Source organism: Coffea arabica, chromosome 7c (genome assembly GCF_036785885.1).
Source record: "Coffea arabica cultivar ET-39 chromosome 7c, Coffea Arabica ET-39 HiFi, whole genome shotgun sequence".
NCBI classification, from domain to species: Eukaryota; Viridiplantae; Streptophyta; class Magnoliopsida; order Gentianales; family Rubiaceae; genus Coffea; species Coffea arabica.
The window spans coordinates 6,240,675-6,266,892 of NC_092322.1; the positions used below are offsets into that span (position 1 = coordinate 6,240,675).

Genomic DNA, 26,218 nt, shown 5'->3' on the forward strand with positions numbered 1-26,218 from the left:
TTTTCCAGAAAGCCCTAAAACCCACTTCTCCCCTTCACTCTCGAGAAACCCCTCTGTTTTTTCCCTCCTCTCAAAGCTCGATCTCTTCCTTACTCCTCCGCCACCCGGCCACCCAAAATCTCGACCCAGCCTCGACAAAAGGTATTGTACTACTTCTCCACCTCTTTGAGTTCGACCTATGTGGTTGCTATAGATGCATTATTATTGTTACACTGTCTAGTATGCCCAAGTTTTTGTTTTGGGTTGCAGAAACAAGATGTCTCTTCGGGTACTGAATCCGAATGCCGAGGTGCTCAACAAATCTGCTGCCCTTCATATGAATATCAATGCCGCCAAGGGTTTGCAAGATGTCCTCAAGACCAACCTTGGCCCCAAAGGCACCATTAAAATGTTCGTGCTTCGTTATTCTTCGCTGTCTGTATTAGGTCTGAAGTTTCATTCACTTTTATCTTAATTTGTGCAAAATTTGTACATTTTCTTGCCAGGCTTGTTGGTGGCGCTGGTGACATTAAGCTCACTAAGGATGGTAACACTTTATTGAAGGAGATGGTTAGTTATTCAACTTCTGGTACTTGGTTGTGTTTACTTTTACCTGGTTGTCAATTGTTTAATTCGCTTCTTGTTCTTTCTGTGCGCTGTTTTGATTTGTGTTTTTTGTTTGAATTTTATACCTTTGGGTTTGAATGCATAAGTAAAAATGCAGGGATTTGGTATACCATTCTATGATACGGATGGAAATTAAACCAAAATTGAATAGGTACTTTAACTGCTTGAGGTAGTTGCTGAATTCAGTATGTCATCATTTCATGCATTGTGGACATCAACAAAAGCTTGTACACAGGAGTGCATATTGAGGGGGATTGCACCTTTGGCAGTAGATTAAGAATGGAACTTAGTATAGGATATGATTTAGGAAACAAGCAGAAGATGCTGGCCTTCATTAATTCTCTGGTATTTTGAGTGGAGAGCTGCCTTTTTTTCCCCTTTTCTAATATACATCTGTTGACTTTGTGTATTGTATATGATTGTTGAATTTAAATATGAATGATAAATCCCTTGGTGCCTTGCATGGGTAAGGTCGTTTCATGTGGATGTATTTGTTACTGCTGCCACCATAACCATCTCTTCTTCATCTATGAGCCCCAATTCGTTATCCTTTTAATGGTAATGAAATCTGCTTGATGGTTGTAGCAAATTCAAAATCCAACTGCAATAATGATTGCAAGGACGGCAGTTGCTCAAGATGATATAGCTGGTGATGGAACCACTTCCACTGTACTTTTTATTGGTGAACTTATGAAGCAATCTGAGCGTCATATTGATGATGGTTTGTGCCTACTGTCACTTTATGTCATTCTGAGACTCTATTCCTTGGCCACAGTATTTAATCTCTGATCTGTTGACTTAGTATCTTATTATAGATGAGTCTTCGCAATGCAGTGTGGTTCTTTCTGCCTTTTTTTCTGAATGAATTATATGGAAATTCCTCATTTATATTTAAATTTCATACCAGCATGTATAAGATGCATATTGTGAGGTAATACATGCCAGTTATTAGATTCATTGTGTTCCTTTCCATTATATTATTACTCGTCCCCCCTTCCCCAACCCCCCCCCCTCCCCAAAAAAAATCTTTATGATGTATCACTACCATTATCTTCGTTGTGTTTCCTTTTCTATTAAGTGATGACATTTTGTAAGGTGTGGTGATGATTGCCACCTCCTATCAATGGTTGGAGATTTGTATTTTATCTATAAATGCTTGTATTTTCATGTCTTCTCTTAAGATCTTCGGGATACCAAATCTTTTTTCCTCGGGGGGATAAGTTTGCATGTAAAAAAAAAGTCATTTTCTACAGGGACGCATCCGCGTATTCTAGTTGATAGTTTCGAAATTGCTAAAAGGGCAACATTGCAATTTCTTGAGAAGTTTAAGACTCCTGTTGTGGTGGGCGATGAGCCCGATAAAGAGATACTAAAGATGGTAGCAAGAACAACTTTAAGAACAAAGGTACATTCTTCAATTCTGCCCCAATATTTTCCTCCTTTTCTGATATGATTATTCAATATGCTTGTTTATGGTACGAGTTTTGGTCTGGTGTAGTTGTATGAGGCCTTGGCAGACCAATTAACTGACATAGTTGTAAATGCGGTAAGTTCTCTTTCTTGTTGGTTACAGTTCTAATTGTGCATTAGATAAATGCTGTTTCAAATGATAAAAAAAATCAACTTAATTAGATATGTCAATCTATGCCATGTAAAAACCTTTATGTTGAACTATTTATGGGTGGTTTTTGTTACACATTCATGTCTGAAACAGTTTGATTGCTTTGTGGTAGGTGCTCTGCATTCGCAAGCCTGAAGAAGCTATCGATCTTTTTATGGTTGAGATAATGCACATGCGCCACAAGTTTGATGTAGACACTCGCTTGGTATGTGAATGCAGTTTCTCTTAATGTTTGCTGACGTTGATGCCTTGTTTTTCAATTTGGATTCAACAATACATATGTTGGCCTGTTTCTTTGGGTCGCAAAAATAGCGTACTTTGATAATTATTTAGTCCTTAGCATGATCAATTTTGACTTCTTTCAATCATAGAAGTCTGTATACTATCCACTTTGGGATGCTAAAATGCTATCCTTGCTAGGCATAGTCCTGCCATTTTTTCGGTGAATGGGCTAACAATTGTCTTATACAGCATGAATGGACTATGCTTTCTAGTTATGGCAGCTGAGAGAGTTGGGCATATTGTTGTTAGGGGGATACCTGCAATATAGCAATTTGGAAGGCAAGAAATATCGCTGTTGCTTGAAAGTTCAGTAAAATATTCCTCTATGACAAAGTTAAGGACTCTTTCAGTGATATGCATGGGATGGAACTTGACCTTTCTTTAGGATTTTATGATTAAAAAGGAAAAGTGAAGGTCTTAATGGGGGAGGAAAGATGAGAAATGAAAATATGGGTTATTCCTTTTCTTCATTTTTTTCTAGTATTAGACATAAATAAGTAAAACATGACTTCACTTGTATGGAATTTGAGAACGAAGAATTCAAATGAAATGAAGTGTATCGAGTATGTTACATACTTTTTTTTGTGGTCAAGAGAATTACTGTATTAAGGTGGTAGGTTCTAATAGAAAGTTAAATGAACACACTTTCCTTTGCTATGGTTCATTTCTTTCATAAAATTGATAGAAATAAAACTAATAGTGGTGATTGTTTCTTTATAAAACTTCCAACCTAGATAATCTTTTCTTTGAGACTCCTCTCCTTTCCATTTCTCTGCCCATGGAAAAAGCATCAGTAGGGCTGTTTTTAATACATATTTGCCCTTATTTATTATCTGCTTTTGAAGATATAAATGAAGAGAGAGTATTTTTGCTTGTGCTCTCCCTAACTTCCCCGGTTGTTAGATAGCGTGACCTTTGTTTTTGTTTGAATGGATGGCTACATTTGTACATTCAGACTAGAGACTAGATGCACTTCTGTGCAAAATTTTGTAGTTGTATGCTTATTGACGCATGTACATGTGAGTTAGTTGAGAGGATTGAGCAAAAATCCTACATTTTGTACGTATCAGTTCCTAATTGTGAATTGCTTTTAATTCTAGGTTGAGGGTCTTGTCCTCGATCATGGTTCCAGACACCCAGACATGAAGAGGAGAGCAGAGAATTGTTATATTTTGACTTGTAATGTGTCCTTGGAATATGAAAAGAGGTAACATACTTAATTTGACTATTTGGTTGTATGTGTTTGTTGTTAATTTTTGTATTCACAAGTTAAGTCTTCTTTGCACAGCGAAGTAAATGCAGGATTTTTCTACTCAAATGCAGAGCAGAGAGAAGCTATGGTTGCAGCAGAAAGACGATCTGTTGATGAAAGAGTGCAAAAAATTATTGACCTGAAAAACAAGGTGACAAATTTGGTGGTACTTCAGTGCCTGTTTAGTGCTGAAGATGCAGTATTGTAGTGTCACTCTTATGCCTGTCATATCTACAGGTTTGTGCAGATAATGAGCACAATTTTGTTGTCATCAACCAAAAGGGGATTGATCCCCCATCATTGGACTTGCTGGCTCGTGCAGGGGTAAGTTTTTCATCATGTTGGATGTGTCTCTAGAGGATTTGTTTATGCCATAAGTAAACCTATGAAACCAAATGGAGATGATGTTTTGCTTGGAGATGAATCCCTACTGATTTTAATATGACCTTTCCGGTAGATAATTGCACTTCGAAGGGCAAAAAGGAGAAATATGGAGCGATTGGTTTTGGCTTGTGGTGGGGAGGCTGTTAACTCTGTTGATGGCCTAACTCCTGACTGTCTTGGTTGGGCTGGTTTAGTCTATGAGCACATTCTTGGAGAAGAGAAATATACATTCATCGAGAAAGTTAAAAATCCTCACTCTTGTACAATCCTTATTAAAGGTATTTTAAGATGCATCTTCTTGTCTGATCTAGTTGTTTGTGGTGACCATTTACAATTTTTGTACTTTGTTTTTTGGCTTTTCAAAAAGAGCTATAAGTTGTATAGATTTGACCATCCACTGATGGAACTGCCGGCTGTAATACAGGTCCAAATGATCATACTATTGCTCAAATTAAGGATGCTGTCCGTGATGGACTAAGAGCAGTAAAAAATACTATTGAGGATGAGGCTGTTGTACTGGTAAGTTTTTGCATTCATCAGTGCATTTGTTTTTTGGCTAATGCAGTTGCCTAGTGTCAGATATTTGTTTCATTGTGGGAGGACATACCTCTTAGACTATAGCATCGGTTAATTAGGTTTAAATTCACATTAGTCAAGCTGTGCAGCCTGTAGAAGCCAATATTTCTTCGTTGAATGCTGCTTACTCATCTCAGTGTATCACAAATGTTGGCTTAGTGGCTTGTTGAATTTGTGATAAATTTGTGGCTAACAGTAACTGTATTATCTTGCATTTGCTGCTTTTCAACATTATCTGCTATTTGCTTGCGTGGATGATCAGTGAATGCTTAATGGTTTGCATTACTCAGCATAAGAAAGTGCTTTGCATGGCCTTGTGCTTTAAATGTTATTTGACATTTGCCCTAATATCTCACATGCAGAAATAGGTTTAGATATACCTTCAAGCATTACATTCTTCTGATTCAAAATACTTCCGGCTTGGAATCCTGATATAAGATGAGTTGTATTAGTTTCAATGCTTAGCATAATGGATGGGGGCTAAACTGGATTATTACCTTCATTTTTTTTGCATCTCTCTCTTGGTTTTATGACTGATGAATTATTTTTTATAATCTCTTGGTTTTTTCTTCTCGTTCAGAATAATTTTGAGTTTTAATAATTTGCAATGCATTCCCTGATGAATGGGGGCTAAACTAGGTTATTTCCTTCATGCTTTCATAATATGCAATTCATTCACTGATGTTGAATGGTTCTAAACAAGGCTATTGCTTTTGTTTTCATGACTGGTGAATTGCTTTTTATCGCATCTGAGTGTTCATCATTTACTAAGTGGCATGTTTTTTATCATTTACTTTGTTTCAGGGAGCAGGTGCCTTTGAAGTTGCAGCTAGGCAATACCTAGTGAATGAAGTGATGAAAACTGCTCAAGGGGTACATGTCATATAATTTCTGTTAAATTTTGTTGTTGACTCTTACTTCTATACATCCAAGTGCTTTTTGCTGACTGCTACATCCAAATAGCGTGCAAAACTTGGTGTGGAAGCTTTCGCTGATGCCCTTCTTGTGGTTCCAAAGACACTGGCTGAAAATTCTGGCCTTGACACCCAGGATGTGATCATTGCTCTTACAGTAATCTCTCTGTGCCTTTTAAACCTGTAGCATTCAAAGATTTCAAAGAGGGTTTCAATTCATTGTCACATGTAACTGTTTTGGCAGGGTGAACATGACAAGGGAAACATAGTGGGCCTAAACCATCATACTGGAGAACCAATTGATCCTCAAATGGAGGGTATATTTGACAATTATTCTGTGAAGCGACAAATTATAAACTCTGGGTATGTTGGGCACATTTTTCTGCAATAAGTTATCTGTGTATATGTGGCATGCCATTTGTCAGCGTTATAAATCTGTAGCACCATCATTGGGATTGAACTCACTGGATCTAATTCAGTCAAAAATCTTTTAACCTGGCTATAGACGTAATTTTGGTTTCTTCACGGTTGATGGTCATTGTTCTTTTTCTTTGGGGTTTCTTTCCAAGAATGGACGGCTCATTTGAGTACTCTTGTTGTGCAGCCCTGTCATTGCATCGCAGTTGCTTCTTGTGGACGAAGTAATTCGTGCTGGGCGTAACATGCGGAAGCCAAATTAGATTATCTTAAGGTATTATATTTTGGTGTATTGATGTCATTTTTGATGTTGCGGTTTACCTTTTTAACCTGGAGGTCATCAAGGCAGCGCCAAGAACGAAACACTGTAAATGAACAATTTGTTGATGTTCAGTTAGTAGATTTTTGTTGCTGCTCCTACAGATTGTCTGCCTTGTTGGAAATCGAGTGCCGAAAAGATCTGCTTTTCTTTTCAATATGACTTTGTTAATCACATTTTAGGTCAAGATTTGCTCGTTTTCAGAATCTTACTAATTTTCTTGAACTGAATGTCTTGTTATTATAATTGGTAATAGAGTTGAGTTGGTTATGGCAAATGAAAGGTTTGTTTCTCCGACTAGTTATCACATGTTTCCTGCTAATCCCAAGCCTCAAAACCTTTCCCTACTCTCACGATCAAACATTTGTCCGCGGTCACGGAATTGCGAGTCGTTTCGATTTCTGAAAGTTTTCTCCCCCACGATTCCGGATACATACCTTGACCTTTGTCACTCGAACATGTAATGACCCCAAAATATATTGCTTAAATTTTAGCCATTCGCCCTGGTTGGAAACCCGAATCTTTGAAATTCTAATCCCACCTATGGGAGAGTCTCCGTTGCTGCTCTTTTGGCCACTAAAACCGTGTCCAAGACTTTGCTAAGCTTTTATATCTGAGAATTTCGCGTTTGTGATGGTTTTGAAGTCGAATTGAGGAATTAATCAGGGCAAGTATTTGAGTCAAACTTGGATGAGATATTAGCATTGTTGAGGATGACAAGTGTGGAGTTGAGGCTATTTGACGCTTGTAAGTTGCAAAACTTGAGTGTAAATCACCTGGGGAAAAGCAAAGTTAACTTGAATTAGTGTTTGGATTTGGTCATTTTCATATGCCGCAACACGAGCACAAGAGGATCACACTCGGCCAGGGTTCGAGTCATTGGATGCTAACTTGGCTCGGGACTAAAACAGAAGCTGCATGCGTAAATGATAATGAAGCACGTGACTGAGAAAAACTAAAGATAACTAAACGGGTATGGCCGGAGAAAATTGAATAATTTTAGTTGTAGGAGAATTAAATAGTTAATTGGATGGCTGATAGTTTTATTTTATCCATGTGGATCCAATCCATTTTCTAATTGGCTGTAATTGGATTGGGTTAATTTCATCCATAATCCATTTAAGTGAAACCATTAACAAACCAACTATCCATTTTGCCGCCTCTGTTTCTAGCTAACATCAAGTCAATTCTGTGGCAAAAGGGGTGCCTATAACGCTCAAGGGGCTGCATGGATAGAGCTTTGATGACGGAAACGATAAATTCACTCTTCATCACTGTTTGTGCACCGGGCAAAAATTAGGGGATACAGTCTTTGACACTTGCAACATGCATATTTCACTGTTTCGAGGCCGAAATTCCTAGACATGCTCAAGAATCTCTAAGCTCCATTACAAAAATACAATATGCTTCTTCACCTACAGCAATCCAATTCTCCTGTTGTGCGCTGCCACCATCCGGCAGGCAGGAGAAAGTTGCCATAAACACTGCTTTGCTGCTGGCACTGGAAGTTCGAATGGTAAAGTGGCTATCATCAGAGTGAATGAACTTTAAATACTCAGTGATCCTTTCTTTCTTCTCGAAGCGTGTAATCTTTCTTCATTTCTTCCAACACTAAGTCATTGGTGCTACAAGAACAGAAAACAAAAGGAAATAAACAAACTAAAATTTGAGAGGCTGATCTAAATAGGTTAACAATCTAACAAACATTTCTGCCACCATGGTTTGTAAACACTACAAATGTTAAATTACAAGATGAGCTTATTCACAAGAGTTAAATAAGTAAAGTAAAACGAATGCCCACAAAACCTTGTGATCTGATTTCATTGTGTCATCCTCGAGTCTAAGCTAATTGTCTAGGCTTTTTCCTTATCTAATCCTTCTGTGGGCATAGGGTCCATGAAGTTGGAAATAAACTTTATGACAGCATACAAGTATCTTTTTAGATAATAATTGTTTTCTTGCAACACAAACCAGAACAGGAAGAGCACGAAAAGCAACAAAACTAAATATTAAATTATAGTTGACACTAGGAACATCTCATGGACAATCTTCAGGAAATTAGGAATACATCATGATGTGATTGTAAACTCTGTTGTCAAACATTTCAGCTCTGTTAGTACTGAATTATGTGACTCTTGAATTGAACTCTCCAAACCTAGCACAATTAATGTCGTTACTACTTGACATCACCAAGCTGGATACCATCATGACAGGTATGAGTTCTTATGATGCTGATAGAGCACCCAACAAAACGGTGGCAAATAAGCAATCAGCAGGACAATCTTGTAGTGATTCTAATAACCATGTGAAGGCTTATTAAACTTGAAGGTTAACCTTGAGAAATGTTAATTGGTACAACAAAAACCAGCAGGGATAAATGATCTAAGACTGTGTCTTTGTATGGCCTATATATTCATTTGAGATTTTACTTTTATAAGTGATCACTAAGAAGCACTGAAGAATTAAATTGTCAATTTAACTTCCTAGAGCATCCTGTGTAATCTGGAAACATGATTGAAGAAACTTTCTATTAGCAACATTTTTAACTTCTTCCTCTCTCTCTCTTCCCCCCCCCCCTCCTGCTTCCCTGCCTGACCAAATATCGCAAACTATACCAATATCCATAACCCTATGAATATATGGCAAAAATAGTTAAAGTTACATAAGCATAAAACCATTAGCATCCCATCCATATTGAAAAACCTTCCAATAGATTTGATCAAACTTACAACTGATGAAGGCATTCATTCAATTCTTTTGCTTGCTTGCGGCATTGCCAAACAACAGATAATGTTCTTCCTGAAGCACATTCAGCGTACTTTGCAGTGTAAAGATCACATTCTTTAAGTGCCTTCTGCTTCATTTTGCTGCGCAAAGCTGAAATACAGAGATAAATTAATAGTTTGTACAACTAGAAAAAGAAAATGCCAATAATGCAGAACCGTGATTTGCCAATAATTTCACATTACTAGACGGGGAAAAAATTAAAGGTAAAGCTAAAAGCTCAGGCCATCCGGGTTAGCCCGAATGTTGGTTTCCAATCATTGATTCACAAATGACAGGAATAGAAACTGCTAAGACCCAAAATATATATATATATATCTCACTGCTGTACTGGGTGGAATAATTTATCCAGATTTTGCCTTTTTATCTGAAATTAAAGGGAAAAAAAATGTTTCGCTGATTTTATGACATATATAGACTTCTAGGAACTCACTTTTGAGTCTATTTCAATTATATCTGCAGTCTTTAATTAACGAAAGAAAGAAGGAAAAAAAATGAAAAGCATCTCAGCACCACTCATAGCAAGGAACGAGCCATTGGCTTAACGATTCTTCAGTATAATAAAATTCAAAGGAAATTTAAAAAAAAAAAATTCCAGCTCCGAAGCAGAAATGTTCATTTTGGTTAATGCATCATCCAGAATGGCTGAAATTGTTTAGGAGAAAGAATGTTATGTAAAGTGAAAACAAAACTACAAATCATGCCAACAACAGTCCTCAAAATTCTAATAAAACAAAGAAAAAAAAAAGAAGCAAAACTTTGAAAGAGGAACTGCAGCAACCTTTCTCAAGCAATTGAATGGGAATGGGAAAATGGAGGTTAATATAGTTCATTTCCTCATAAATATTTGATTAAGCTATAAATAACTGATTTCTAATTACTTATTATGGTATGCCTACCTTCTTCGACCTTCTTCTTAACGTGATTTTCACGGGCTTCTTGCACATATCCCATGTATCTTCAGTGGAGAGCAAAGCTGTGACGGCTTTTTCTTTGTTTAGCAGAAGGAACTGTTTCTCTATCGTGCGGCGATCGTCGCGGGTCTGCGCCAGACTCGACTTACTGGGCAGTATAGGACACAGAAAGCTGCAGCCACCACTCGAGCACCGACGACGTCGTAATGGTGTTGAACCCCTAGGCAACATTTCGGCTAATTGCAACTTGGTCCCAATAGTTGAACAGCAGCATGCCTGTCCTATCCCTCAACTCTTGTTAATACCACATTAGTCTTTTAATTTTATTGTAGATAGAGGTGGCAAAATGGGCGGGATAGGCGGGATTTGCTTAAGTTTAAGATGGAACTGAGTCATATGGGTTTGGACCCAACCTTATTCATATATGTTTTGGGACTAACTTGGGCGGGATCACTTTGAAATAGGTTTAGATTGATCACGTCCAATACCCAAATCTATTTTCTACATATTTTTTTCTTTTAATTTATTTTTTATTTTTTATATAATTTTAATATTTTTATTTATTAAATTTCTTTTAGTTTTATTAAATAAACATACAAGTGCTTTATACTCAGGATTATCACCAAAAATTGGATTAACAAATAAAGGAAAAGATATATATACAATCATGACTATAAAAATTGTTAAAAATAATTTTTGAATCTAAAACTTGGTTTGGATTGACTATTTTTTCAAAAAATAAGTTTTTCAAATACAATGTTACAGTAATATACAACTAGTGTGAATACCCGTGCTACGCACGGTGCTGACATTATTAAAAAAAATAAAATGGTGAACAAATAAAGGTGAAAAAATTGAACCAACAAAATTTAAATGTAATATCTGTTTAACAATAGTTTGAAATATAATAGAATGTGTATATCATTCAAGAACTGTCTTTTTTCGAAAGATGGATCCTGAAAAAAAAATTAAAATTTATATTAAAAAAAGGAATGATATATTTCTACAAATGAATGTAATTGAATGTTGTTAAAATGAAATACTTACAAATACTAAGCATTCGATTTGATAATCTTTCTTGAAGGTGCGAACACTCTTCACACCAATCCACTTTTAGTACGAAAACCAAAATTGATGATTTAATTAACTATGTTGAATTTTGTGGAGTGTGTACTACAAATGAAAATGCACGATCTTTGACGATATAAAAAACTGTATATTTACCATGATCACGCAAAAGTATTGGTGATGCGGATGGCTGTCGAACTTAAAGAGAGGCAATATTTTCATTTCTTTGATCTAGAAAAAATATATATTAAATAAAAAATAAATAGTTTTGTATTTATTTTATGTGTAGTAAGTGATACATTGTATGAGAATTGTTAACAAAAAAATACAATAGTTATATAGAAGTAGTATCAATAAAATTTAATATAATTGTGTTGTAATCAAATGAAAATTACGCACCAATAGAATTGTTATTAGCACCCATAGTTAATGAAATAATCCCTATATAAATATATTTTGGTACATGTAGACCCCCCAAACCCCGCAAAACCAACCACCACTTATTGAAAATAAACCAATAAATGCACTAAAATGCCTCCCATCTATACCTCAAATTGCACTTTAACCCACGAATTTTGTGCGAAATTATTTCTCTAATTGCTTTTGTCCTTTTCGATTTTTTCACATGTCGCTAACTGCTTCATTCCCTCTGCTATCACTTATATATTAAAATCAAATTTTAATATTAAATAAAAAGGAATGTATTAGTTTATAATATGTTCATAATGTAGATAAATTATTAAATTTGGAAAAGGGCGTATATTCTTATAGGCTTCTTTTCTTTTTTTTTTTTTGGAAAATGAGTTTGTTCTTGTAGGTTTTTTTTTTTATTTTTTGGATACAGAATTATTTTTCAAAGATTTTGGTTCGTAGTCCCTACTATGTTTAAACCATCTTTTAATATCCAATTCAATATTGTCTTTTAATTTAGCAGCCTCTATAATTTTTAATTTATTCTTTTGGTTTAAGTTCAGTTAGAATTCGGAATTTTTCAAATACCAAGAAAAATCAGATTTTTTTTTAAAAAATCACCGTCTTAAGTCAGGTAGAGCGTGTTTTTTCTAATCCAATGGATGCAAAAATAAAAAAAAATACAAAAAATGAAGGTAATATTGTGATTCAAACTCTAAAAAGTAGGATACCATCTTTCAAGAAATTTCATGCCTTATTTAGCATCTCAAAAAGATACAACACATAACAGTTATTTGAATGCTAATAAACTCTCTTTGTACCAATTTTGAAAGCCCACCCATTAAAAATGGAGTGAAAATTATTGCAGTCAATGCAGAGAGAAAATGATAGAAAAAAGAAAGGCTAGAATGCAATTTTGCCAAAAGGATTTCTGACGAAATTAAAAATTAATCCAATTTTAATAATGGACGTATAGTGCCTTAGTTATTAGTAGTATCTGAATTATTTTTCTCTAATTATAAACCATTTTTTATTATTTTTTATTATCAAAAAATATTTTTTTATTTCATGCACGATCATTTTTGGAATAAAATTGTGAAAATAACTATCGTAACACCTTTTTTATGTGATAAATGTGCAATAAAAAATAATTAAAAAAATTTCAGTAATACAAACAAATAAATTTTTATAATATACAATTTATGTTAGAAATAGTAAAACTCTTAATCATGAACCTATACCATCCGCAATTATATAAGCAAGCAATACCTTTATGTTAGAAATGTGATTGTGATTTTGTGTTTATACTTTATTCTACTATTGACTATCTTTGTTTTACAATGTAACAATAAGCAAACAACCGTTCATAGGATTTTGTAAAAAATTTTTAGAAATAATGGATGATCAGAAAATCAATGCAATATCATTCATGACAAAAAGCAAAGCAAAAGCAAAACATACTTAAAAGGCAGAGGGGACCGACCTGGAAAATTAAGCTGGCAATAATATACTTCCAATTCTCCACAAGAAGGTTGAGTTCTGCTGAAATCTCTGCACATAATATCTTCCACTATTGCTCATAAAAGAAACAAAATTAATACATTTACAAAATGAATAGAGAACCAAAAACAAATAAGAAACAGAGAGAGAGTGTGGGAGTGAGATAGTGGGATAATAGGAATAGAGAATTTGTAGGAGTGGTTATAGGATGAGTTAAGATAGTGGAATAGTGGGAGTGAGATAGTGGGAATATTGATGGGTGATAAGGTGGGTTATAACCCACTACATTTTATGTATTAAAATAAATACAAAAATCTAAAAAAAAGAATGAGAAGTTTAGAAGTCATTGGGAGGGTTTCTGTTAACAACCCCATCCTGAATACATATAGATATAGATAACTCAAAAAACATCCCATCCATATTAGTATATCAAATATTTCAAAAAAAATGTATAGTAAAAATTTTTCATATACACTACTATAATAAAATATTTCAAAAACACCCCCAAAAAATAATTAATCCAAACGGAGCCCTTGCTATTTGAGCCTACCAATGGGTACCCAAGCATTTTTCAAAATTTTCCATCAATTAATTGGTACAATTGAGATTTGTCCCATTTTAAACCCAATATCAAATTCCAATACCCATCCCATCCAAAGTCTCAATGGACATGGGTAACTCATTGGGACTTGGGACAAATTGCCATCTCTAATTGTAGATTGATTAGGGACATAAAATTGAGAAGTTCAAAAAATGATTAACGTCTCAACTTCCACGTGGCGGAGAATGATGCCTATATAGCTAAAACAACCAAACAGATTGGTTTAGTAGTCTATATATATATATATATATATATATATATATATATATATATATAACGAATAATCTTTTTTATAACTAGGAGGAAAAGCCCACGCGACGCGTGGGAGTTTAGTGCTTATAATTAAATATGATTAATAATTATTATTTGGTATTTTGTAGTATAAGAATTGAAGTATGACAATTTTAATATATGATATTAAACAAAAAAATCATAAGTTACATATTGAGTTAAAAAATATACTAATATGCAATGAAACAAAATTATAAGATACGATCAACTATTTTGCATCTAACCTAATAAAACAAAAGACCTATTTATATCTGCTCATGCACTTTATGGATATTAAAATCTATTGTTTAGTTTGAATTTTATCTTAATATAAGGGCAATCCACCACATTATTTTGTCATATAAGTGAGATTTGAACAATTAGCATAATTAAAGAAAATCATTGCTAGTGAAATTTCGATTCTTGCAAGCCAAATCCTTGAATTTATATTGATTCCAATGACATATCATCATTAAATCTCCACATTCACCGATCCATCAATTATGATTTATTGTATGATTTAAAACATATAGTAAAGCATCTCCTTCTGGATAGGGATTACAATCCCTACACACCAGTTTTTGAGTTAGTTGCAAAGATATACAACAACTAAAAGGCTAATTTAGAGAAATAACCATGTCAAATAAAGTACTAAAACATCTTAGACCACTCAATTCAAGAAAACAATTAAAAGTAATGAAGTACATACTTTAGATTTGCAGCCAAATAGTTTTAAGTAGATTTATTGACAAATCAAATAAAGTGAAAATTTTGCCTAAATGGAATCATCAATAAAATAACAAACAATTTGAAAATTATCATAACTAATAGTTAAAACAACAAAAGTAGATGCAATCTGCATATGGAAAAATTTATAATGATAAACTTACTTTGAACCACAAATAATAATTTACCAATGTGATCTCCTCCCTATCATGCCTATCTAATATGGATAATTGAATTAAAATACTAAAAAATTATTACATATACAACCTTCAAGATTACAGATTTCCTACAACAAAAAAGTAGATTGGTTAAAGAAAACATACCTATTAAGATTTCTTACAACCAAAAAGTAGACTAGCTAAAGAAAATATACTTATTAAGAAATGTGCTGCAAAATGGGGAAGGGGAGTAGCTAATATAGCAACATCCAAATTTAATAGGCTACATGATTGTGGTGGAATAAAGTTGTAAGTAAATGAAATGAATATGAACAGATGGGGTAACGGCCAAGAAAGCAAACTTCTCTACTAATTGGCATTAATTGTGTCTTAATATCTATATATCATAAACTTGCAGATAACTGATGAGAAATGCTTTAGGAAATTAAGAGATTTGGATGTTAATACAATTAAATGATTAGAAGAGCTTTTATGTTATTTCACTAAAACACAAGCTGAATTTAGTTATACCCAATGTTCAATCGGATATCTGTTGCCCCCAGCTTTAAATGTCTAAAAGAACATCTAAGTAATTACAACAAAACTAAATTAGCTATAATGACTTGTATTCAATACTCTAATTGTATTTCAAACTCTTACATTCCCAAAATAGCCCTACCCTTACGGTTGAAATTCAAAAAATATTTTTACCCTGAACTCATTCTTATATAGTATAAAAATTTTCAACCATCATTTTATCTCACATATATCACATTTTTAAAACGCACTATAGTAATTTTTTCTTAATAACTCTTGAAAAATTACAATTCAAACAAAATGTTAGCTTTACAGCAATACCTAAGATTGCAAATTTGTGTATGATGAGTGATTGCGTTTAGATGTTTGTTGTTCTCTAATTGTTGAAAAGATCCAACCCAAAAAAAACAATGTTAACAATATCTTAGCGTAATTGTGTATAATTACAATTCAAATCCAATAAGATAATAATAGTATTTTTTATACACTATCGATGTATAATTTTTTTTTGTCGCTAATATCACAAGAAATTACTAAATACAACTACATATTAACTACCTTTTTTTACCCTCCCATTTCTCCCCGTCCTCTTTCCCACCCGTAACTACTGGATATAGTATTCAAATTCTGAATCTGAATTTGACAGTAAAAAATATCATAAAAATCCTCCATTGATCAGTAGGTTGTTAAACTGCATGAATATGTGAATATATTCTAATAAACTTAAAAAAGAAATAGAGCCACAAACAAAATGGATAGCCATATTTTAACACATACAAAAGGGATAGCCATTTTTCAACATTATTATGTTCATTTTCTTACCGTTGTGAGCATAATATTGATTAGTTATAGTCAGTCATAATGTGATCAATAGTCAGGGGAAAGCAATAAAGGTATTCCCACTATCAAAATTAGCATTCGAATCATGTGTTTGATAGTTAGAAAAGTAAAAGGACAAAAACTATAAGAGAGATTTTTAAAATTATGAAGGTGTTAAGTGATATTAAAGCAAAGCTCAGTGAGATTTGTGAAATTACCCCTAAATTAAATGTAAGCGATAAATTACTAAATAGCATACATTACACTAGGGTTGCAATCAAGTCGAATCAAATTCAAATAACGAACTACTTAGAGTGAAAATGTTTAAACTCGAGTTTATCGAGTTCTTTAAAATTGAGTTCGAGGCTCAGTTTAGTTTACCTTACTCAAGCTTGAGTTCAAATTTATTTTATCTTATTTGACCTCAAGCTTGAACTCAGTCAAACTTAATCGAACTTGATTTTTGGTAAATTTTATAATAAATAATTAAAAATTATATTACAAATATATTACTCAATAAGACTCGATAAACACTCGAATTTTGATTTTTTCAACTCGAATTCAACTTGACTATATTATCAAGTAACTCAAACATATTACGTAATTCAAACTCGATTTAAATTCGGTCAATATCAAACTTGAATCGAGCCTTTGAATGCATTACTCGTGAATTCGAGTCGGGTAGTTTGATTCATTTAAATCCCTATATTACAGACCAATTAAAATAATCCAAACCAGCATCTATGTCAAATTTTGATGCTCAGGTCACTCTTATCCACGTCAAACTTTGATATACATCCGGAAAACTTCGAAATTCATGCCAATCATATCCACGTCGAACTTTCGTGTCAAAACTAAATGATGTACGCTTAAATCATATCCACGTTGTAGGAGGACCTTTCCCGGTGCCAAATGGTAATCGGTAAACCTGTTAGGCTCTGAAATAAAATTATGAAAAGCTGAATAGCAAGTAGGATAATTACAGCGTCAGAATCACAAGGAAAAAGGGGAAAATGTCTCAAACGATACCGTCTCAGTGGGGAGACTGCAAGAGAACGGCACCGGCCACGTCATAGTGCCAAAATTGTAAACGGTGGTGGGCCAGTAGGTTTGAAAATAAGCGACCAAGTCCTAACATGCCCCAGCCACGCCAACATCTCCGAAGGAAAACGAAAAGCCCAATCTAAGTCTTCCCGGCCCCAACTGTGACACAGGATTTTGAACCCTAAATTTGGACACAAATAAAGATAATATAGGCACTAAAATAACAATACGCAAAAAAATCACAACAAATTAACACAAAAAAAAAGACAACAAATTTGGACACAAATAAAGCAAATGTAGGCACTAAAATAATAACATGCAAAATCATAACAAATTAACACAAAAAAAAATCACAACAAATTTATACACTATTTTAAAACAAAAATCCTATACCTTATCGATCATTTGAACATCTCATGATTTTCAATCGATTTTTGAATAAATTCTCATGTAAATTCTGGATATCACACCAAAAAAATGCTACATCATTTTTTTAAAAAAAATTATTTCAAATAATCTACTATTCGAATACACAACATATTACCAAAATAGTCTCATGCGCCAATTTCAAATTGAATACATCTCCACCATTAACTGCATCAGTATTGGCTATTGAGCATACAATCAAAATTGACCAATCAACCAAAAAGATTTTGACTGGTCTCACCGCCAGCGTGGCACCAACTCGCCCGTGTCCGTGTGCTTGTTTTTAAAAAGCATCAAATATAGCAAACTCCGCCACCACATTCCCAGCTGGCCTTTTCTAACTGGCTCTTGTCCTTCTCACGCCGCGGCCTCTTCACTTCTCTCCATCTATTGTTTACTTGATCCTTCCAACCATTCCACCCCTTCGCGCAGCATAATTTCGTCGCTGCATCGTCTAGAGGTATCTTCGATTCTCGCCATTTTTCGCTCTTGGATCTGTTATTCATGACATGGATTTTACTGGTTAAGTTATGTAGCATGTTTTTATTGCGAAACAGGTCTGAAAAGTCATGGACTGAAAAGTTATTGTACCATCAGTTACGCTTGAACATGTGTTTTTGGTATATCATTTTTTTTAAGTGTGTTTTTTTGGTGCGATCTGATTTGGTTTAACTTTTAGTGTCATCGTGTTTATCCACGAACGTAACTTATCCGACAGTCTTAAATTAGTTGAATATCTTACATCATTGCATACTATTCTAGGATTATGACATTATGCAGCACCAATCTAATAGTCTAGTTTAGTTTTCTCATGTCTATCAGCAGAATTTAAGAAAAGAAGAAATCTAATTTCCTAGAGTTAATTTAGTTAAATCTCTTTCAGTCTAGGGATACTTTAGGATCATGTATACTTCCCAAGTTTTTGAGTTTTAACTTTTTACTATTTGTGAGGAAAAAAATTGGGTGGACCGGACGACTCAAGTTAATAGTTGAATATTACTCTTGTCACAGTATGTACCGTTGCCAGTGGAAATTTATCGAGTTCAATGTTTTCATGCTTATCTGGAAATATGTAGGGGAAGAAGGAATCTGAGTTACCTGGTCTAAGACTAGTTGTATGTTTCAAATTTTGAGATGTTGTAGGATTGTGTACGCAGACAGAATTTTTAATTGGTTCCTGTTTAGGTACAATCATTTGGATTTTGTTCCCCTTATTTTTTGTTTTGTTGAAGATTGTTTAGTCCATAGGTGCAACAAAACCCGTTAGATGTACTGAATTTCCATTCCATTTGTGAGTTTTGTGTATGTGCAGTCAGTTTAGTTTTGAGTCTGAATGGTTTGAAACAACTGCAGATTTTGCTTTTGATCAGTATATAAGGGAAAATGTTGCCTCCTGCGTCTCGCGATGAAAATGTTTACATGGCCAAGTTGGCCGAACAGGCTGAGCGGTACGAGGAAATGGTTGAGTTTATGGAAAAGGTTGCAAAGGCTGTTGATACTGAGGAGCTAACTGTGGAGGAAAGGAACCTTCTCTCTGTGGCTTACAAGAATGTTATTGGTTCCAGGAGGGCTTCCTGGAGGATCATCTCTTCCACTGAGCAGAAGGAAGAGAGCCGTGGGAATGAAGATCATGTGAACATGATTAAGGAATATAGAGGAAAAATTGAGGCTGAGCTTACCAAGATCTGTGATGGAATTTTGGGGCTTCTCGAGTCCCATTTGATTCCTTCAGCCTCTGCTGCTGAGTCCCAGGTGTTTTACCTGAAGATGAAAGGTGATTACCATAGGTACCTGGCTGAATTTAAGACTGGTGCTGACAGAAAAGAAGCTGCAGAGAACACTTTGGTTGCTTATAAGTCTGCTCAGGTTAGTTTACTCCTTTCTATAGGCGTAGCTTTCTATGCACTTAATAAAGAGATTAGTTAGTCTCTGAATGATAAGCTTCTCATCATACAGGATATTGCTTTGGCTGAATTGCCTCCCACTCACCCAATTAGGCTTGGCCTTGCTCTTAACTTCTCCGTGTTCTACTATGAAATTCTTAGCGCACCTGACCGTGCTTGTAACCTTGCAAAGCAGGTAAATTTTTTTTTTTTTTTTTCCATTTCATTGTCTTTTCATGCAATACTCTTTAAATTAAACTTTGTTCAATGCTGGTTGTCCTTTCATAAAGTGCAGTTTTTGGCATCTCTTACTATGTGTCACTGAACCATAAATTGGATTCGTTTGCCTGTCATAGGAACTTTGGATTTTGATCTTTGTATTCACCAGTGGATAGACACCTACTTATGTAAACCTGGAAGAAAAAGATTGTAAACTGAATGGGTTCTTTTTTAAGACAATCAACCTCCTGGCAGATGCTGCTAGTCCTGTGTTTCAACTATTCCCCTCCAACGTCTAAAGTTACATGAAGAAGCTTCTGTTATGGATGTCAAATTCCTATTTAGAAGCCAGTTGTTTCATGTGAAGGCTCTTGCTACTAAATAATCCATCAAACTTAGGTTTAGGATGTGCAACCATGAGCATTCCATTACCTGTCAATTCTATTTCATCGATCTTGCTTGTACAATTTTTGGCCCTAATATGGATCTTCATTGCAGGCCTTTGATGAGGCCATCTCTGAGCTTGATACACTGGGTGAGGAAACATACAAGGATAGTACATTGATCATGCAACTCCTCAGAGACAATCTAACTCTGTGGACTTCTGATATTCAGGTAACGACTTCATTTTATGGCTTTCTTTCACACACAAATGTGAGGATTACATGCATTAATTGTTTGAAATGTGTATAACATTACTTGGCGGGGTCTGAAGTGAATATGTATTGGATTTAGTTGCATATTCACTAAGTTACTCTTGTAAATACTTATGTTACGCTAGTCAAGGCTAAAATGGGTATGAGAATACTTCTAAAACAAGAGGACATCTGCAGTCTGAGTTGTTTCTTCTGTTAACTTGCAATCCGACTGTTCTTTCACTGATTGCTGTTTCTTGATTGCATGCTGTATTGATTTCAGGAGGACGCTGGGGATGAGATCAAGGAACCATCAAGACTTGACACAGGGGAGGGGCAGCAGTAATGAATTTGTTATGTTAGAGTAGGACTTTCTTTGGGAGATTACTGCAAGACATGATGATTTGGTGGTGGATCTCAGGGCTAAAATGCTTTACATACATATGAAAATGTTACTGCCGAAAGAAAATGGTTATGGGTTCGTATCTCATCAATGGTTGTAATGCTACTTGTTTAATTTGATGATAAGCTGAACTTGGTTTGGCTTGGTATCGCATTTACTTATCTATTTCTTGCTATTTCTTTTTTGTTGATGCGGTCTAAACATTGACGGATCAAAGAAAATTTTGATATATCCATGGCTTTGTATGGAACAGTGTTTTTTTTTTTTTTTGGGCTGAAACTAGTTCTTCAAATACAAGTCTACACAATAAAACACTTCAAACACACTCCAAATAGGCCTAACAAAAACACAAAAAAAAAAAAAAAAAAAAAAACAACAACAACAATTTGGCGTCAAAACTTATTGGTTTTGCGTCTTCGGACCTTTGGTGTTTCCTGGTCTACCTATCCTATTTCATTTTCTCATTGCAGCAGCTTACAAAGTTTGTGGAACGGTGTTATGGGCCGGTATGACGGTCTATGCAAAAAAGCAAAGAAGAATAAAAGCGATTAGTTTGATTAAATAAAAGTGCCCCGACCGGCGAAATAACAAAAGAAAAGGTTGAGAAATGGAATGGATGACGGGTGTCGTCTTTCCGGGTCCAATACTGTTGCAAACACCATTTGATTAATCAATTGGGCTTTTATGCATTTTCCAATCAGGTTCCCACTTTCTATTATTCTTTTTGAATCCCAAAATCTTTGAAGCACCAAAGACAATTCCCCAAAATATTATTCTTTTTAGTACAATTCCAATGCGTGGTGACTTTGAAAGGCACAGGTCCTCCGGTAGTAGTACTAGTCCAGCATACGCCTCACTAAATTCCGAGACAGAAACTAAGCATCGCCTCTATGGCCGCCTCCAAAACCGCCGTTATCGCATGGTCATCTCTCTTCCTGTTTTGCAATGCATGCTCATCTAAGTTCAGAATTAACAAGGTTAATTTTTGCGTTTGAACATTTATTTCAGGGGTTCGGGAGAAGATGGGCAGTTAGGTATGGGTAATAATGAAGAGAAAGACTGGGTTTGCTCCATCAAAGCTCTTGAGCCCTTCGACGTCTGCTCTATCGTCGCCGGCAGCCGAAACTCCCTTGCCATTTGCAACGACGGCAAGGTACTTAGTACGGTCTTTAGTTTAGTTGTAGTAATAGTGCAGATTATTCAGCTTGTTGAACTGTCACTTCATAAAGATTGTTCCTTTCTACTTTATATTAAGTATTATGATTTAGCAAATCCTTATCTGGACTTGGACATAGTATTCTTTCTTTCTTTCTTTTTTCAATTTGTTTCCGGGAACGAAGTTTGGATTCACGTTTTGTGGTGGGCTTGTGGTATTAGTTGTTTACGTGGGGTTGGAACCAAAGAGGGACACTGGGTCATCCCCCAGAGACCAAAACCGAAAGTATTCCTAGTCAAGTGAAAGCTCTTTCCAAAGTTAAGATTGTACAGGTAGTTATTTCACTGTGAATTGCTAATTTTCATGATTATTAATGGATTAAGATATGTGACGTCGTATCTTAACTTGGTTTAGTTAATTTATTTCAGGCGGCAATTGATGGTTGGCATTGTTTGGCTGTCGACGATCAAGGCCGGGCTTATGCTTGGGGTATAGTGTGTTTTTTTTTTCCTTTTATTTTTCTCTCCGTTATGTTCCCTTAATTTCTGCAAAAAAGTGGGATGGAAAGCATGATACGAGTTGGGCTTTGAGAATTATTCTTAAATTTTACTAATTAAGTAACAAAATGATGTTGGCAGGAATCTTTTCTTCTTCCTTTGTCTGTTTTCTGATAATGTCTCATTTAGTTTCTAAACTTCAAACATGTTGTTCCACCAGCGTGACTCTCCTAATAGGATTGGGGAACCTTTATGCAGGTGGGAATGAATATGGACAGTGTGGTGAAGAACCTGAACGGAAAGCTGACACAGGAAAGCCTGTTAGGAGGGATATTGTGATTCCCCAACGATGTGTGCCAAAGCTTACAGTTCGGCAGGTGATTTATTCTATCACGTGTCTCTATAACTTGAGTTCATATTTGGGTGAGCACCCGGGTGTCTTCCCTTATTGAATCATACATACCTAGTCAAATTGCTTTCAAGAGCTTTAGATATTTGGCAGTGCATATGTTGAATTCAATATAGAATATTTTGTTCACTCATTCCTCATTACTCAACATGGGAACCAAGGGTTTGAAATGATAGAAAGCTGTTACTTTTCAGGTTTTAAATGTACCTGTAGAGTATAATTTACATCTGAAATGTGCAAGAATTATTTCCTTATTATAAGATGTGATTTTCTCTCTTTTTGAGAAGTTTTAAAGTTTGTGTCTTACTCCCTGGGGAATTGAGTCTCTGGTGGAAGTGGCATGTTTCAACCTGAGATGATTTAAAATGCTCTCTGGTGAAACAATATTTTGGCATCTTTCTTGGTACTTTTAACAGTTTGACATCCTTTCTATGACAGGTAGCTGCTGGTGGTACACATTCAGTTGTTCTCACACGGGAAGGACATGTATGGACATGGGGTCAACCATGGCCTCCTGGGGACATGTATACTCCTTTTGGATTGATTTTTTCTGACCTTCATTATCTGTATCTGAGAGCTTTCAGGATTCAATTCTTGAATTTGTTTTAATTTGTTTTTCTAAACTTACAGAAAGCAAATTTCGACTCCTGTTCGAGTACAAGGTCTTGAAAGCGTGAGGTTGATTGCAGTTGGAGCTTTCCACAACTTGGCTCTTCTTGACGATGGAATCTTAATGGCATGGGGTAATAATGAGTACGGACAACTGGGGACTGGTGATACTCAGCCCAGATCACAACCCGTTCCTGTCCAGGGCTTGTCTGGTCTTACCTTGGTATATATTTTAAACATGAAGTCATTTTCTTCTTGTCATTTTTCTAAATGGTCGGCTGTTACTTAGATAACTTTCTATGTAAAGCCTTTTGTAATTGATTTCCTGTTCATGTATTTCCAATACTACATACGGTTCTTTGTTTCATGCTATTTTAACATCTTGAATCACATAAGGTATGCAGAAGCATGTCTCAGTAATTTATGACATTTTCTCTGCTGAATTTCATAACATTCTGCTTCCATGTTCAGGTTGATATTGCAGCTGGAGGGTGGCATTCTACTGCATTGACAGATGAAGGAGAGGTGCTTCTCCTATTACTTACTCCATTGTTCTCATGTTTGAGATTTGTGGTTTGTGGCTTCAATATTTACTGACGTGAATACATGTGATTGTTGTGTGAATGGAACTGCCAAATCAAATATCATCCCTTTCACTAATCCGAACTGTGAATTGCACATGCAGATGTCTTGTTGGTCATCTGAATTACGATTCATTTTAGCAACTAGCTTAACCATGCTGCACCTTTGGACCTGTTGTTCACTTTCTAGGCACCACGCTTTCTTCTAATGAGTTCAGTTCCAGCTTCTCTGTGAATTCGTCATTGAGATTTGGAGTTTCTAAGTATTTTTTTTTAACATTATATGCCAATTTGAAAAGGAGAACAAAAAACATCAATATCTTTCTGGATCTGATATATGGAACAAGAAATTTCATGCCTCAATATCTTTGCGTGCTTTGTATAAAGACTGTCAGTTTTGAGTTCACAAGTGTGTGAAATTTCAAAAGTGATTCTGTTTCTAGCCATAAAAGTAAGTTATGCCCTTCTTTTTGGCCCATAAGCCAATGATCTTGGGAAATATATTCGGCATTTCTTTTTGTTCAGAAGTTATTGACATGCTTTCTAGTCTTCATTTCATTAACTGATAATAGCCTGATGATTTGTATGATGCAACTTTTCTTTTTTCTCTTTTCTTTAGTTTTTGTTGTGTAGGGCGATATTCATCATGGTGCTGTGAACTTTATGATTTCAGTCACAATTGTAGTTGAGCATGAATGTTCTGATTTACTAGAGAAGAATTCTCTATGGCAGGTATATGGTTGGGGCAGAGGGGAACACGGGAGGCTTGGTTTTGGAGATGACAAAAGCAGTAAAATGGTGCCCCAAAGGGTTCAGCTTCTAATATGTGAGGACATTGTACAGGTGCTGATATGAGAGGTCTTTTTGAACTTAATAAACTTTGTTAATGATCTTACCTTTCGGCTTCGGTGGATGATGGTTATCAGTGTTCATATTATGTATTCTTTCAGTGTTATGTATTCTTTCTGAGTAGTCGAACAACATTCTTTCAATTCGATGACTTTTACAGCTTCTTTATGGTGGTTTTTCTGATTTAATTTGCTACTCCTGTTAGTTATCTCTCTAGCCCTTGCTAATTGTCGTATACTATGCATTGTTATATAAAACTACTGTCAGGCAACTGCCTGTGAATCTCTGCTTTTAAAGTTCAACTTTCTTAATATTTCTGGTTGTTTTGAAAAATCTTAAGTGGGAAATGGTTGTTGATGCAGGTGGCCTGTGGAGGAACCCATTCTGTTGCTCTAACACGTGATGGCCGCATGTTTTCAGTGAGTACTCTGACATCCTATGTAGAAGTCTAGAATTCCAATTGAGTTCCATATCCAACAGTATATCATTTTTCTGTCGATTTATGTATAACAGGTGATTGGCAACGGCGGCTATTTTGCTATCTATTATAACGTGTGTGCGATATACTGGAGCTCTCTCTAGTAGGAGAGCTAATCATTTTATTGTCGGAAAGTTTTTTGCATGTTTGTGTGGACTCTGGGAAATAGTGCATGTGATCGGACAAATTGACTTGATATAAGATTATGTTTGTTTCAAGCACTAGATACAGTAATGTAGCAGTAATGCCGACTTGTCTCTGTTTTGGGCAGTTTGGGCGAGGAGACCACGGACGTCTTGGATACGGAAGGAAGGTGACAACAGGCCATCCATCAGAAGTGCCCATAAACATCCCTCCTCCCAGAGATCTTAGTGAAGGTGAAGCTGAGGGAAGGTGGTGTGCTAAGTCCGTTGCTTGCGGTGGCCGCCACACACTGGCAATAGTAGAGTGGCGCAGCCGGGAATCTGAGCAGTTACCGCACGCTCCAACGAACGTGTAGTGGTATCACTGTACAATTGCGTAATTTTCGGAAGAATCTCGTCTCGTGCTTTGCAAATTCTGGCAATTGAAGCAGTTTAGTAGTATTATAAATTGTCTGTGAACAAGAAGTAAAGACAAAATCTCCTCGGAAGTTTGTTTTAGACTAGATGCCGGACAAATGGACCATAAAAATTGCATGAAAGAGAAGGTTGGGGTTGGAATTTGGTGCAGCAGGAGTAGGTAGTGTCGTCTCCCCAGCCTTGCCTTGCCTTGCCTTGCCTGCATGGTTCTAAGCTACCTGGGTTTTTGTATGGGCCTAATCAGATAAATTGATGCAATCGCAATATTAAAAATTAGCAACTCAGTTTATGGCACTGGTTATGGCTAACC

The 26,218-nt window shown here is 35.4% G+C and overlaps 4 protein-coding genes across 8 annotated transcripts; 3 read left to right on the forward strand and 1 right to left on the reverse strand.

The window, feature by feature from the left end:
* LOC113698562 (T-complex protein 1 subunit zeta 1) lies at window positions 1-6,558 on the forward strand. 2 transcript variants are annotated; one of them, XM_027218429.2, is made up of 16 exons: window positions 1-141; window positions 250-390; window positions 486-549; window positions 1,192-1,327; window positions 1,860-2,011; window positions 2,105-2,152; window positions 2,340-2,432; window positions 3,610-3,716; window positions 3,798-3,912; window positions 3,999-4,085; window positions 4,219-4,423; window positions 4,570-4,664; window positions 5,526-5,594; window positions 5,685-5,792; window positions 5,880-5,998; window positions 6,240-6,558. In XM_027218429.2, the coding sequence occupies exons 2-16, from the start codon at window positions 257-259 to the stop codon at window positions 6,313-6,315; spliced, it is 1,608 nt and encodes a 535-aa protein (XP_027074230.2). In that variant the 5' UTR covers window positions 1-141; window positions 250-256; the 3' UTR covers window positions 6,316-6,558. The 2 variants fall into 2 exon arrangements, with proteins under 2 accessions (XP_027074230.2, XP_071913477.1); XM_072057376.1 differs by lacking the exon at window positions 2,105-2,152 and having other exon boundaries at window positions 8-141.
* A 1,124-nt stretch (window positions 6,559-7,682) lies between these two features.
* LOC140010412 (uncharacterized) lies at window positions 7,683-10,248 on the reverse strand. Its single transcript, XM_072057377.1, has 3 exons — window positions 10,055-10,248; window positions 9,101-9,248; window positions 7,683-7,996 (listed from the first exon to the last, which is right to left on the reverse strand). The coding sequence occupies exons 1-3, from the start codon at window positions 10,107-10,109 to the stop codon at window positions 7,927-7,929; spliced, it is 273 nt and encodes a 90-aa protein (XP_071913478.1). The 5' UTR covers window positions 10,110-10,248; the 3' UTR covers window positions 7,683-7,926.
* A 7,684-nt stretch (window positions 10,249-17,932) lies between these two features.
* Window positions 17,933-20,930, forward strand: LOC113699407 (14-3-3-like protein GF14-C). 4 transcript variants are annotated; one of them, XM_027219762.2, is made up of 5 exons: window positions 17,933-18,089; window positions 18,983-19,495; window positions 19,586-19,708; window positions 20,230-20,346; window positions 20,650-20,930. In XM_027219762.2, the coding sequence occupies exons 2-5, from the start codon at window positions 19,013-19,015 to the stop codon at window positions 20,710-20,712; spliced, it is 786 nt and encodes a 261-aa protein (XP_027075563.2). In that variant the 5' UTR covers window positions 17,933-18,089; window positions 18,983-19,012; the 3' UTR covers window positions 20,713-20,930. The 4 variants fall into 4 exon arrangements, with proteins under 4 accessions (XP_027075563.2, XP_071913482.1, XP_071913480.1 ...); XM_072057381.1 differs by lacking the exon at window positions 17,933-18,089 and adding an exon at window positions 18,168-18,186; XM_072057379.1 differs by lacking the exon at window positions 17,933-18,089 and adding an exon at window positions 18,382-18,814.
* A 458-nt stretch (window positions 20,931-21,388) lies between these two features.
* LOC140010413 (ultraviolet-B receptor UVR8-like) lies at window positions 21,389-26,202 on the forward strand. Its single transcript, XM_072057378.1, has 11 exons — window positions 21,389-21,691; window positions 21,778-21,922; window positions 22,147-22,257; window positions 22,354-22,414; window positions 22,681-22,799; window positions 23,270-23,355; window positions 23,462-23,663; window positions 23,912-23,965; window positions 24,754-24,864; window positions 25,233-25,289; window positions 25,620-26,202. Exons 1-11 carry the CDS (start codon window positions 21,660-21,662, stop codon window positions 25,845-25,847), a joined length of 1,206 nt encoding a protein of 401 aa, XP_071913479.1. The 5' UTR covers window positions 21,389-21,659; the 3' UTR covers window positions 25,848-26,202.
* Window positions 26,203-26,218: the final 16 nt, after the last annotated feature.